General features: G+C 41.8%; 1 protein-coding gene across 1 annotated transcript in view; it reads left to right on the top strand.

The window, feature by feature from the left end:
- Window positions 1-14,239, top strand: part of ccser1 (coiled-coil serine-rich protein 1) — a 118,048-nt gene extending 103,809 nt beyond the window's left edge. Inside the window, exon 11 of the mRNA XM_069138807.1 lies at window positions 9,408-14,239. Coding sequence (XP_068994908.1) covers window positions 9,408-10,229 — 822 coding nt within the window. The 3' untranslated portion in view covers window positions 10,230-14,239. The remainder of the gene's footprint in view (window positions 1-9,407) is intronic.
- The last annotated feature ends 472 nt before the right edge of the window (window positions 14,240-14,711 follow it).

Genomic DNA, 14,711 nt, shown 5'->3' with positions numbered 1-14,711 from the left:
AAACCAGCAAGTTCAAAGTAAAGGTATGCTATGGCCTTGAGACACCAGACCCAGACTTATTTTCACCCCTTTTTTTTTTTTTTTTTTTTTTTACTGTTTGTTGAAGATTAATCCAGCAAAGTGCCTTTAAAGAGACTTCTGTACACACTATGTTTATGAATATTCAATGATTCTTTCTGGGTAAATCCCACTATCCAAGTATATTGTGAACAAGAGGAACAGCTAATGTTAAAATGTCCTCTGACCTGACATTGAAACCAAAGAGCAGAGGTAGCAAGGCAACATAAAGTGATTTCCCTTCTATTTGTTAACGAGGCCATAAATAAGTGCAGATAAAATTGTAAAATATTAAATGTTTTTTCAAGTTGAAGAAGAGACACATGATTTGTCACTGTACAAAAATCCAAGTTTGACTGTCAGTTTGCTTGATAGGTGTTCTACATGCATCCTAAAAGTGAGTCTAATATCCAGTAGTCCCAAGTATTTATAAAATTCAACAGTTTCTATTACAAACGCCGAAGGGTTTGGATATGGGCAATAGTGCTGATTAATCGACTTTGAGAATAGCATCTACTTAGCTTTGTTTGAATGGAAAAGAAGCTGATGTTTGATGAGAGAGATGTGAAGTACATTAAAAGCAGACTGTAGATTAACAATAGCCAGATTGAGAGAAGACCCATTGGCACATAAAATTGTGTCATCTGCATAAAAGACTCCTCTGGCTTTAATGTGTTTTATGACTGTCAGTTGAGAATTTAGACTCCAGGGTTTTTGCTTAAGAGGACAATTTTGTGATCGGTAGTTTCTTAAAGATTATGTAAAGTAAATCCAGAGAGTTGCCTCTAAATTCATTATAAATGTTAGAAATTTGTTTCTGAAAATGTGATAAGACTGAAACCCATGTTGTACTGAAGTTAAACCGTTGAGCTGTTTCTCTTCAGTTTGTGGTACAGGATTTTTAGGCAGGGCTGAATTGGCGACTCCATGATGCCATGGAGCTACCCCACAGACTGTATACGAAGCCCTCTGCATGACTCCTCCCCTTACATGGGAATCGGTATACAAACCTGGAGCGAATTAGCACCAGTGGTTCTCCGGCTCGATTGCAAGTTGCTCCGCCTGCTATATTCTACATGTCAGTGTACAGTTAGCCAGCAGTGTCTCCTGCCACCCGGAAATACATCTTCCCTGGATGCCAGAGTTTGCAGAACAGCTTGGTCTCATTTCAATTTCAAAAAGATGTTCAAATGAAGAACAGGTAGATTTGTGTGGAGCCCCTCTGGTGGAGAGCCGAGGTTCACCACCAGCATCCGCCTCTGCAGTGACCAATTTTACACCGTTTTTTTTTTTTTTTTTAACTTCCACCGGAGACAAATGGGGTTTCACGGATACACCGCTTTTATTGGTGAAGAGGGCGTCTACTTCGTCCTCCCGTTACACCAACACCTGGCACCGTCAGGCTCCCCGCTGAATGCAAGTTGTCCGTGTGCGTGTTATATTTAAAGTAGATAACTTTTTCCACACTAACTCACACTAACTATAGGGGTGTAAAACAGCATAATTTGTATGTAATGTCAGCGAACCTTCGGACATTTAACGTTATATTGAGCTATGACAAGGAATTGTAATGTATCTACCTCGGAAATTTTATGCTTGATGGTAATAGTAAACATGGACCAAGGCACATCTTGTCTTCCCGACGAGTTATCATTGATTAGCTATTTAAACGCTAAACCCACCACCCAACAAATTAGGGTGATTTATTTGATTTATTTTTTTTTTACTTTGGAACATGTTAGAATTACCCACCCTCTAAGCCACATTAACAGGGAGATTTGAACAGGCTTATCCAAAATGACCAGAACTACATGTGTGATAGGCATGCAGAGAGCAGGTGGCGGTAGGGGGAGACAAGTGAAGAGACAGACTGATTCTATTCGACCAGAGCGGGTTCAAAGTTTGACTTGACATGTCATTTTATACATGCATTCTGCATACATGTTGCAGACGTTTCAAAACTCAGTGTAGAAGACGTTGATGTATAAAACAAACACAGCCTTAGAGTGTTATTTTTCCTTTCCATTCTGGTCATGTCTTACAGAACTGGACCTCACAAGATGACAGATTGATTCATCAACTTGCAGTCTGCCTCAAATCATTTTGGCTGTGTGGATGGACCAGGACATGGACAGCAGTTTTTTTGTGTTTTTTTTTTTAAATTTCCTCTGAATTCCCTGCCATATGGCTAAATTTTCAGAATGACAAATAATCCAGGGATTGTTTGTGCTATTATTCCAAAATTATTAAATTATTTCATATATGTCTTTCTAATGTATGTGATGGTTCTTTGTATAGGTTGAGAAACCCACTTGAAAGTCTTTATTGTTTGCAACAGGTCCTACTTGAGAGTGTAAAATATTTTTTTATTAAAAATATAATCAAATTTGATATGCAGACAATAAAACTATATGGAAAAATGACAGAATACATTGTGTTTATTGATAGTCTTACTTGATGTAGCTCGGTTCTGCTATGCGTGTTTCCAACTTGAAGAAATGTTAGAGAAAACTGACTGAGAGGAAAGAATTTAACTTTCAGTTTGATGCTGCTCAGAATTAAATTCCGGTTCTGGTTGCTCAAACATGTAAGGCTGCACAAGTTCTATAAAACTGCTGGATAGAACATCCATTTTCCAGGTTGTCGCTACTTGAGAGAGGCAGCAGCGGTCTGCGACTGGGCGAGGTTTCAGCACCTTCAGCTGACACGCCCTCAGCGTTTGAGAGCGCAGAACTGCTGATTATCTCACGATTTTGAAGCCTAATTTAATATACTTGTGAATGTTTTTTGGTTTTTTTTTTTTGTTCAAATTTGACTGGGTAGTTAATAACCTTTTTCTGTAGTATAAAGAACTTCCTATGTCTACATCACACGGCCTTTAAGTCGCAAGGATCCCCACCTTCATATAATGAAGAAGAGGTGGGTTCATTTTGTGTGGAGCCCCTCTGGTGGAGAGCTGAGGTTCACCACCAGCACCCGCCTCTGCAGTGACCAATTTTTACACCGTTTTTTTTTTTTTTTTTTTTAACTTCCACCGGAGACAAATGGGGTTTCACGGATACACTGCTTTTATTGGTGAAGAGGGCGTCTACTTCCGTGACCTTCATCCTCCCGTTACACCAACACCTGGCACCGCCAGGCTGAGTAGAAGTTGTCTGTGTGCTTATTATATTTAAAGGAGATAATTTTTTCCACACTAACTCTGCTACATTTTGTTGGAGGTGCAAACCATGAACGTGATTATAGGGGTGTATAACAACATTATTTTCATGTAATGTCAGCTAATGTTAGGACATTTAATGCTATATTGAGCGATGACAAGGAATTGTAATGTATCTACCTCGGGACTTTATGCTTTTTATGATTTTCTGACTTATAAAATAAGCTACAAATGTGAATTAAAGGGTACTGCAGTTAAATCAGCACCCAGGGTGAAGGAGGGGAAGGCTCTTCATTCTCTGATTTGTTGGGGTTTAAAGTGACCAGTATACTGTGAACCTCACCTCGACCTACCAATGTAAAAGAGCATTTCCTTCCAGAGTGGAAGTTATTACATGAAGAACCTGGAGATAGAGAGCCAGCACTAATAAAATGTTTGTTAAACATATTACCAGATGAAATCAAATGAGGATTAAAAGCCTCACACATACTTGATTTGTTTGTTATGATTTGATTTTCAAAGCGAGGCAGGGCAATTACTTTTTCAGGCATTTGATAAGGTTCCAAAACTCAGTTGCATTGCCAGAGGTATTTCCAAGCGAGGGCAAGTCGAAGTCAGATTCTGCTTTTTCTAATATGCCTGATACAGTTACTCTGTTGGTGCCTCAAATGTTGCCAGTCAGTCAGATGATTGGCGGTTTTTGGCTGCCATCCAAGCAGCATCTCTGACAATAAGAGCTGTGGAAATGAGCAGTGTTTTACTTGAAACTTTTCTTTGGGAGTGTGTCAAAAATTGTGTCAAAAATGATTAAGAGCTAGGTCGGGGTCGGAGATGTTTTCTTTGTTGTCAAGGTCAGAGAATTACAATCAAATACATGTTTGAGAATGTCTAACAAATGCAGTTGGGCAGGTGTCACTGATGTCGTAAGGAAAAACTGCACTAGCGGGGTCCTTATGTGGATTTTTTGTTTCTATGAAATCTGTCAAAGTAGAATTATGAGCACCGGATTTGTTGGTTGTGTGAGACTAGAAATCAACTGATGGAAACTGAGTTTCAAGGAGGAACCCAAATGTAAATCACCCAAAATAACGAGCTCAGAACTAACATGAATCTGCAAACAAATATGAATGAGAATGTATGTTCTGATAAAGGTCGGCAGGATGAGGAAGGATCATTTGCACTTTTTCGTCACAGTTAAAAATGTATTTAGTTATAATTTAAATGGGATTTAGAGTACCAATTTTGTGGTTGTACTTATTGTATCTGCACTGAACACCCCAGCATTTCATACTTTCAAAGAACCGCTCGATTACTTTGTTCATTTGTTCATAGAGTATGTGGGTGTCACAGAATATAAAGAATTCACATTGACAAACTTTGCCTCTCTAATCTTACTGCAAAGAGATGGAAACTTTTGGGGTCCAATGAATTTCATCACCATGGCCCTCATTAGAAATAGGTGTGTGGGTGGAGGATACTGAGCTACAGTGTGTGATTGATGGCAATTACAGTCGGAGTGCTTTGCTTACATTGGGTTTGTGTTACACCTAGATGTAGCTGTAGTTAGTTGCCGTTTCAGGCAAACTAAAGTCATAAAATAAGTCACCTATCCTCGCTCTTCTCCCACAATAAAAAATTACCAAGACAGGCGATGGCAAATGTTGAATAGGGTTGTTTTAGGGGTTTAAGGAGCTCTTTTATGCAAACGCGACTATTACAGCATTGCTGTGTTCTTCACTGCCCAATAAAAAGCTACAGCTGCCTTAAATCACTCTGATTTACTCAGGTCTACGTGTGTGTGTGTGTGTGTGTGTGTGTGTGTGTGTGTGTGTGTGTGTGTGTGTGTGTGTGTGTGTGTGTGTGTGTGTGTGTGTATTTATAGGACAGAGAGTGAAAGAGAGAATCTCCAGAGTGTTTGCACACACACAGGCTGCTCTGTCACTGGCAAAGAGGCTGCCTGCTTGCCGCAGAGAGTGTTCTTGAGAAAGGACACCTGAGTTTGTAAATCAGTCCTGCTCTCTGTCTCCCTGCACCTCGCTGTCTGTTCTGCTGTTGATCTCATTTTTCTTTATCTCTGTTTTTAATCACCTTCACCGCTGGTGTCTCATTCTTTTTCTCCTGTCTTCTCACTCCTTTTCCTTTCCTATTTGTTTATGTTTGTCTTTCATTGCAATTGACCTTTTTCTTCCTCTGTGTCTGTCTGTCTGTCCGTCCCTCGTGTGTACTCACACACACACACACACACACACACACACACACACACACACACACACACACACACACACACACACACACACACACACACACACACACACACCTTACAGCTAAGTTTTCATTTGATTATTTTCTAATTGTCTGTTGTCCTAACTCGGATCGGAACTGTTCCTTTGATGCAAAGCATATGTTTCTACAACCAACTCTTGTACTATGTCTGGTAATTATTTCTTTCAAAGTTGTCTGCCAATTTGTATCTTACTATTCTCGCCTTACCTTCTGTGTTTTTCCTGAAATGTCTAATGGCAAAAAAGCAATTTATGTTTTTCTTTTTTGTAAGATTAGCGATTTAGCCCTAATTAAGCCGGCCCACATAAACCTAAAAAAACCATACTAGATATTCAGCACCACGGCAATTCCCTCATGTTTTTTCACAGGCACCATGTCAAAAATTTGGCTGCAATATAAATTCTCACTCCTCTTAATTAGATCAAGGAATCTGCAATAAGTCTTGTACTGTTTATCCACCCATTAGAGCCTATTAGAAAGCCAAGATGCACTCCCCAAACTCTTTAAGTAAGCTCTATAGGCAACGGCACTGTTTGATGTCTTGGCAGAGCGTTGTTGTGGGCTGTTTTTACAGTTGAACATAAAAGCATATAGACTGAAGTGTTCAAGTGCAGATTGCTTGGCTTCACTTCAGATTTTTTTAATCTGAAGCCAATGAGCATGTCAGCAACTGTCTCTGTGTCTCTGTACATAGTAGGTGGGGTATTACAAGTATTAGAGCCATGTTGCATGGGTAGATTAAGATTGTATTGACAAATGTGACCGCCTTTTTGTCGACAGCATTTTTAATAAACCGTGTCTCTTAGATGTCTGACTTCTAAGAACGCCACCAGTCCAGATGCACATATGATGTATAATATTTTCTCCTCTTGTCCCAGGAGAAATTGGGACATGTTTGTGTTAACCATTAAAGGTGAAAAAAAAAACACCACACAAACAAGAAATGCATTCCATGTTATCTTTAAAGAAGTGAAAGTCTTTGAATATCGATATCAAGAACAAAAAGGTTCAAAGGAAGGTCGAGCCTTTTCACCTGTTCATTTTTTATTCCTCAGTAAACCTTGTTTACTTATCATATTTACCCCCCCTGCACTCCATACTGCCTCAGACTAAATTAGAGCCCGGTGCAGTCACAGCTAAATCCTTGTAGAATTATTTCATACTTTGAAATGCAAAAAAAAGAAGCAGCTAGAAATAGCACCTCACAGTAAGATATTAAAAGTCTGGTGGTGTTCAGGGGCTGGAAGCTTTCACAAGCCATTGCACCGAGAGAATTTTCCAACTACATATTATAATTAGTACTACTTTCTTTTTACTGCATGGAAAGAACTGCTTTGATAAATCTGTCTGTCCAAATACTCATTAAAGGTATGTACCATGTACAAAAATTATTTGAATTTGTTTTATCTAATGATCCAGCATGTACTTTTAGTGATACTGATACCTTAATTTGTCCTTTTTGTCCCCATATTACACAAAGTTGTGAGCCTAATAACTCGTACCAGACTGGCTACATACAGTAGTGTATGGATAAAGCTGAGTGTGCGCCCCAAAACAAAAAGAGGCTCCACAAAAAGGTGTTTAAACACACATTATGGCCATGTTGGATCATGTGATGCATGTAAATTGACACCTGTAGCACACACACAATATCATACAGATAGGAGAAGAGTGAGTGCAATTCAAATTGTTGATTTGCTGGAGTGTTGATCCATGTAAGCACTGGAAAATTGGACAGTGGAATTGACCCAAAGATTAGTGCTAATTAGCAATGATACTGTGTGTATCAATACACTACTGGTGTGTGGGCCGTCATAGAAAACCATTATTGACATGTTATACTCTGCGGATGTGTGTTAAAGTACCCTTTACACCGGGATGTGTAAGTAAGAAAGATGATACGGTACGATACGACACAAAACAAAACAATATCATACGATACGATACGATACGATACGATATTGCTTTATGTGCAGTTTACCCTGAAATTCATGTTGCATTCTGTGGCAGTCTCAGTCAAGAGATTTATGCGCATTAGCATACAGTATCACGTGATACTTTCCACAGACGTACAAAACACTCCACACATATCACATTATATCCTCAGGCTTCAGATCAAGTGCATACTGATTTTCGTTTAGCAACGCTCATCCATAAAAACAATTCTCCAACCTGTTGCATTTAAGTTGAGGGACTCTAAATCGCCTACTAGAGGGCAGAAGTCGTGTTCTCTGTTAAGCAAGGCGTTAGAAGAGATACTGTTAGCACATCTGAGCATGCCCTTGTTGCGAGTTACTTGAAAGGAGTGTACCACTGCTAGGCCAGTAATCTTCACACAGATTTGCATTTGATTATATAGTTTACGTTCACAGATAGACTGCTAAGCAAGGCCGCACCGCAGTACAGCATGACCTTCTGCATAACTGATTTAAATAAACAGAAAAGTAATCTGGCTACTGGTTCCTAGAAAATCGGAGACCACAAAGACAGTAAATGCGCTGCTGTATCATATTACAAGTGCATGACAGGTCCATGATAGGGTGGCATGTATCAAAACACTGAGGTATTTATACGAAGAAACCGAATACGGTGCACCCCAACTCCTCATTTCAGTGTTTTGTTTTTGTCTTGCTTCTGATACTTTGGCCAGTTATACATCACAGCAAACATTTTTCTGCCCATAATTTGTAATTCACACCATCAGCCTTTCACCTTCCTTGTGTTTTGTCCACTTTCTCTTCGCGTTTCCTTTCTTTAATTTGATTTCAGGTTGAGAGTATTAGCTCATGAATATAATCTGTTTCATTGACTTAGCATTGCCATTGTTGTACTGTATTTATTCAGTTAGCTGTGTTCTGGCTAATTACATTTATACCTCAAATTTCTGTCGACAGGCTCAACAAAGTCATTGCATTTCTTTAAGAATTCATTTACATGCGCTCATGCAGGGAAATACAATGAAAGCACATGTGCAACATGTGTGAACGCACATATGCAATTAAACAGACACATGCTCACACAGAGGCACAACACACACACACACACACACACACACACACACACACACACACACACATACACAGTGTGTCGGCAAATGTCAACTCGGCTTACTTTCCCATGAGGTTAAGTGTCGGATGAGATTGTGTTTCTCCAGTGCACACTGCACACTTTATCCCAGCGTGATTCTGCTATATTTGTGTGTGTGTGTGTGTGTGTGTGTGTGTGTGTGTGTGTGTGTGTGTGTGTGTGTGTGTTAGAGAGAGAGAGAGAGAGAGGGGGCAGTGATGAGATATGTTTCATAAGGGGGTGCAGTGGAGTGTGAAAGAGAACAGGTGGCTCTTGTTTCTGCCATCTAGCTTTATGTGCCATCTTCCCCATTGGGTGTGTGTTTCTGTGTCTGTCTGTGTGTGTAACAGAGAGTTAGATCCCATTGCTCTGTGAGGGGGGATTTGTGCGTACCTCGAGTGTATATCTCAATACATGTATATGTCGCCTTATCCTGTTTCTGTCTCAGTGTGTGTGTGTGTGTGTGTGTGTGTGTGTGTGTGTGTGTGTGTCATTTGAGTGGCTGTTCTTTAGTGAGCAGGGTTCCGGTTGGTTTAGAAACAATTAGATGAAGCTGCAGGAGCCCAAGGAGATCGTTCTCCAAATGTCACCCAATTAACAATCTATAATGTACACACAGCAGCACTCTCTCTCTCTCTCCTGGTCCTGTCTCTCTGTTTGTCTCTGTCTGTCTGTGTTTTCCATTCTCACTCTTTGTCTCCTGAGACATGTTCAGTGAGTAATGTCTGAAAAAATGGCAGGTTCCCATCACACACTCACAGACAGGCAGAGAGCAGAGTAAAATATCAAGTCTCTTTAACATCTGTCTTCTTCTGCTTCTCTGTGTCTTCCCCTCGCTCAGACCAATCATCCAGGCCGGTGGTCAGGACTCGGCAGCAGCAGCAGCAGCAGCAGCAACAGCAGCAGCCTGGCTCCAAGGGACCGAAGGGTAGCGCGGGGCGTGGGAGCAGCACTCGGAGGGGACCTCTCTAACCTCCCCTATCACTACCCACCTTTGCATGGCCGGCCTTCTGCTTCTGACCGACACACTGCCAGGGACGAGCGCCACTACCAGGGGATCTTGGCACAGTCAGCGGCCCGCAACCCTGTCCTAAACCCGACTGCGGACCCCTACAACCTGTCAGCCCAAGCCTCAGCTGCTGTACCAGCCCAGCATCAAGTTTCACACCCGGACCTCAGTCCAAATCAAAGCCCCGGCTCCGCTTCGGCGGCTCCCAATCACACCCCAGTTCTATTTCTGTCCTCCAAGCAGCCAGAGGCCGTGTCCTCCTCTTCTGAGTCCCTAACTCCAGGAGGAGGAGGTGGAGTGACTCTATCAGGTGTGGTGAGGAGAGGAGGAGGAGGAGGAGGAGGAGGAGGAGATCACCATCCCCCCAGCCATATCCCCCGCGCAGTCGGGGCCAGTGCCTCTTCAAGCCTCCACAGTCTTGCGGGCAAAGGGAGCCCCTCTCCGAGCGTTTCCTCATCCGACCGAGCCTCGCCTCCACCTCCCACTCCTTCCTCAGCCTCCTCTCTGTCCTCCACATCCTCCACGTTTACCGGCCGTTTGGGACAACCACCGCGAGGCCCTCTGTCTCTGCATAGCTACAGTCGCAAAAATGTCTTCCTGCAACATTCCCTACACACTGCCGAACTGCAAGCTCTGACGCAGCGAGACAGTTGAGGGCGCACGGACGTTTACTCCGTTCCAAACCGTAAGCGACCGTATCATCAACTTAAGTGAGAACATGTGACTTTGAAGAGAAAAAAACTGCTGCACTTTCTGTAAAAGTTTTTCTGGTTTCACGGTCTCAGTTCCCCCACAATTCATCAACCACACGCGCTTACAATCACACTTGTTTCTCTTTGGGATCAAGACCAGCCCTTTGCTGACATTTTGTTCACAGTTTTCCTCACTTAAACACACTCACATGCAAGTAGACACACACACACACACACACACACACACACACACACACACACACACACACACACATCAGGCTGAGTATGAAGAAGGCACTCACCCGTCTATCAGAACTCCCACGTTGTGTCACGCTGACAGTTTAGATGTGCTTACGCCCACAGAGGCGAAGTGCACACAGACTCACAACCTCACATCCACGAACTCCCGAATACACACTCTGACACAAAGACATCATCTGTGATGTCTCTGCTTCACCATCCGCACAAATATCACGGTGTTAAAACTGAATGAAGAGATGAGGTGTGTGCACTGTTAAAAGATGTATTTATTATCCATTTATTTTACCGTTTTTTTTTTTTTTTTTTACCAGTGGAAACCATGTGCTGCTTGAGGAACTATGGGACTGACCATCATTTGTCCTCATAAGGATCTATTCTAACATTGCCAAATCCTACATTAGATCAAATCCTCCTTCCTTTATGTCCACTTCCAGAGGTCCAGATTAAGAGACTTGTTTAGATGAACATCCACAGCTACGCTCCTTTTACTGCATGCTTTTTAAGATTTACAACAAAAAAAAAGAAAAACCCACAGGTGAGCATTTTATACTGCAGCAAAACTGGGATGACTTTGATCGTCTTTTCATAGTGATGTCTCAGTATCAACTTTCATCTCAAGTGTTTCAAGAAGGGAATCAACCATCTCATAACCTCGGAAGACTTTAGCCTGTTTGTATAGTGTTTGGAGAAAGAGCCGCTTCTGCTTCTGCTCACATAAACAATTAGATGTACTCTTGGCTTAATACTGGGCCACAGTTTTGTTTTGTTTACGTTTTTTGTAGCGCGACAATGTTGCAATATTACCCACATTTTATACTAGAATCAGTGCGTACCTGCGATGTAGTAGAGTAAAAAAAGAAAAAAAAGATGAAATGAAGATTTTGGTTCTTAAATGAAATATTTTCCATTCAAATAATTCATGAGCTCACAAAACCTAAACACCTCAGACAGTGAGTTTGAACAGAATACGATTTTTTCATTTGACACAACCAGCATTGTGTAATTTTTCTTACATGTCAGCCATCTTTTATCATCCTGACCTCACGTGTTGGTTACATAAAATAAAAACGGACCTAATGATATGGCGTTTTGGTATTATAATAAGGCCAGCAATTATGTTGTTTTGGACAGTGAAATTTATATGAACTTGAACTGCCACATCCTGCCGAGTCGTCCATTACTCACACTTTTGTGGGGCAAGACGACGTATCGCGGTTTAATAAGTGAGAAAGCCCGACTGGACTCTGCAACCAGTGCGATCTGCCACTGTTGAATAGATTTTGCTCTGCTGAACTGACAAGACTATCGAACTTTCCCGTCAGAGAACAGATATTCTAATGTCAGCCGGGAGGCGGGATCCTGCCCTGCTGCTGAGTGCATTCGACACACCATGTTAGATGTTGAAAAAAGTTGTTGACCTTGTCTGTCAACACCAGGCTGTAAGGGGTTGTGTGTGTGTGTGCGTGCGTGCGTGCGTGCGTGCGTGCGTGTGTGTGTGTGTGTGTGTGTGTGTGTGTGTGTGTGTGTGTGTGCGTGTGTGTGTGTTGTAATGCACACCTCACGAGTCAAGGACTGGGTGGAGGTGAAGAAAACCCTTTAGGAAGGCAGCTCTGCTCCCAGAAGTGGAAGCCACCACTCTCTCTTTGGTCTGTCTCGCTTAGTCACCACTTCTTCTCTTTTAATTCCCCCTTTTTCTTTTTTTTTCCCCACCATCCCCTCCGTCTCTATCCGTCTCCGCCCTCTTTATCTTATTTTTTCATGTATACATGAAACTTAAACTCCCTCCTCCGTCCGCCGGCATCCCTCTCCATATCATGCAAACTGTAGCTGCTTTCCTCTCCTCTTTTTTTTTTTTTTTTTCATCCGCTATCTTCCTTCAGCCCCCCCCCCCCCCCCCCGCCTATCCCGGGTCTCTCCTTCTCTCTATCTCTCATCTGCGTAGCCTACTTACACAGAGCTTGTATTGTCATGTAGTGTATCTGCAACAGCCTCTGTTGCGGCGGCTCTCAGTCCCGGGCTTTGGGACGCGCGGCGGGTGTCAGATTTTCATTCCCGGCTTTCTAATCGGGGAGTCATTTTCTACCTGGTGAATGCATTTAACCGCCCGGTACGATAGAGGGGCGGCAATAACGGGCCTCCCGAGGTCCTGGACTGAGAACCGCAGCTGTAAATGTGAAGTCGACATTCCCCCGCGTGGCTTGTTTACAGGTGAACGGAAACGATGCTTTGTCGCTCGCTGACCTCTCAAGAGAATGCCGTTTACGTCCATTGTAGACGCGCGCATCACCGTGCAGTAGACACTGCGTGAGAAGCCACGAGAGAGTTTTTTTTTTTTTTTAACCGTCTTTGCACTGCCCACTCAGATTTCATTTTTTTCCCGCTGCGTTTGAAACGGCTGTACTCAGCTCAGCTGCCCTCACACTGGAAACCGCAGAGGTCGGCCGCCGGCTACGTCGCGTCACGACAACATTGGGCAGCATCTGAGACAGCCGTTCAAACGCAGTGCTGAGGTCTTTTACAAAGAATGAACTAATACTGAGTTTCACTTCTTGGAAACAAGGGTCTGCAGGAGAGGCCACACCTCCTAAACCACAATTCTTCATTTCTACCAAGCAGCACGTTGCGCATTTAAGACACTACTTTACATTTGTTGGAAATTATTTATTGTTTTTGCCTTATTTATTTTGATTGCCATAGGAGCAGTTTTCCTCAAAAGCATCTTGGCACTGACGTATGAAGGTCAAAGTAATGGTGAAAACCATGATGGACATGACAGTAATAATAATAATAATCATGTTATTGTTATGATTTCATTCAATCACAGGTTTTATGCTGTCCTAGCTCTTTAATGCTCTTACTGTACTTAAGTTGTTTTTCTTTTTGAGTTGCTGTAATAATGAAATTGAGCTGTAAACTTGTACATAAATTATTGATTCATTGACATTAATATTGGTTCATGAGCAGTTTGTGTTCATGGAAATGACAATTGATAATAGTATGTTATTAGTTGGCACACAGGAGATTAAAGGACAACAGAAAGACTTTTTTCAGTGGTAGAGGTCAAATGCAGTCGAAGGTCTGAGCTAATACCAAAGTGTTTCGGGCTGCAGTTACACACCAGAAGACAAATCTGATAAAAATGAATAAACTCCATGTTAAATTTTACACTTAAAAGTGAGTTTTCTTGCTCCCGGGTGTCGAGTTGGTGATCCAGCTCTTCCCCTCTTTGAAAATCTTTGCACTGCGGCTGTTTTTGCGCGAGGTAACTTTGAAAGAGTTTATAAACTTCTTGCCTCAGAAAAGTGGATGATGATAATCTCTTAAAGCTGCTTTTTGCCGTTCAGGTTGACATGTCTGAGTATATAAAACTACTGGGCAGACTCATACTGTGAGCCCCTGACCATTTAGCTCATGTGAAGGAACGAAAAAAAACAACCTCTTTCTTCAGAGTACTTTTTCCTTTGAGAAAGTTTTGAAATGTTTTCTCTCTGACAAGAACTGTTTTAATGGGCTAATCTGTGGTAAAAAAAAAAAAAAAACCTTGCAGTGTATGTTTACCCAAAGTATTGTCTTCAGTTTCTTTCCAACATAGTTTTTGTCACTGTCACAGCTGTTTGTTCACCAGAAATGTTTTATCAAGAGATTTTTTTTTTTTTGTCCACTGTGTCCTTATCGTTAATATTTAATACAAATAAAATTGATGAAAACATCTGTCGGAGACTGTGATTTTTGATCATTTTATTTTCCATCGTTAATGTTCTGCTTTTCACGACAAAACTGGGTTTATTTATAGTAGGACTGGGACACACCGAAGCAATGAGAACGAATGATGGATTCAGCTTTAACGAAAAGTGCAGTACAATAAAGCAGTAAATCCAGGGGACCTCGGTTGCCTCTCTCAGGCTGGGTGGATTTCACTTTACAAATCTCTGAAGAAAAGAATGAATACAATCAAAGGCTGAAAGTAGAACATACAACAAAGCAATGAATAAAGAATCTTAGGGTCTGTCGCTGCAAAAGATCGACTCAGTAAAAGTTTTTCTAACTGCAACGTTGGAGTGGACTTTAAAAGGTGGTGCACGACAGCGGGTGCAGGCAGAAGTAATTCTACCTCATTTGACATCAGCCTCCAACCTATTTGAGTGAGTTTTCATTTGGCAGTGACCATAAAGTAGGGAAGTGT

This window comes from Embiotoca jacksoni, unplaced genomic scaffold (genome assembly GCF_022577435.1).
Source record: "Embiotoca jacksoni isolate LCO1_2020_lvr unplaced genomic scaffold, fEmbJac1.0.p SCAF_8, whole genome shotgun sequence".
In the NCBI taxonomy this organism is placed as follows: domain Eukaryota; kingdom Metazoa; phylum Chordata; class Actinopteri; family Embiotocidae; genus Embiotoca; species Embiotoca jacksoni.
This window is presented reverse-complemented; position numbering and strand designations above follow the sequence as displayed.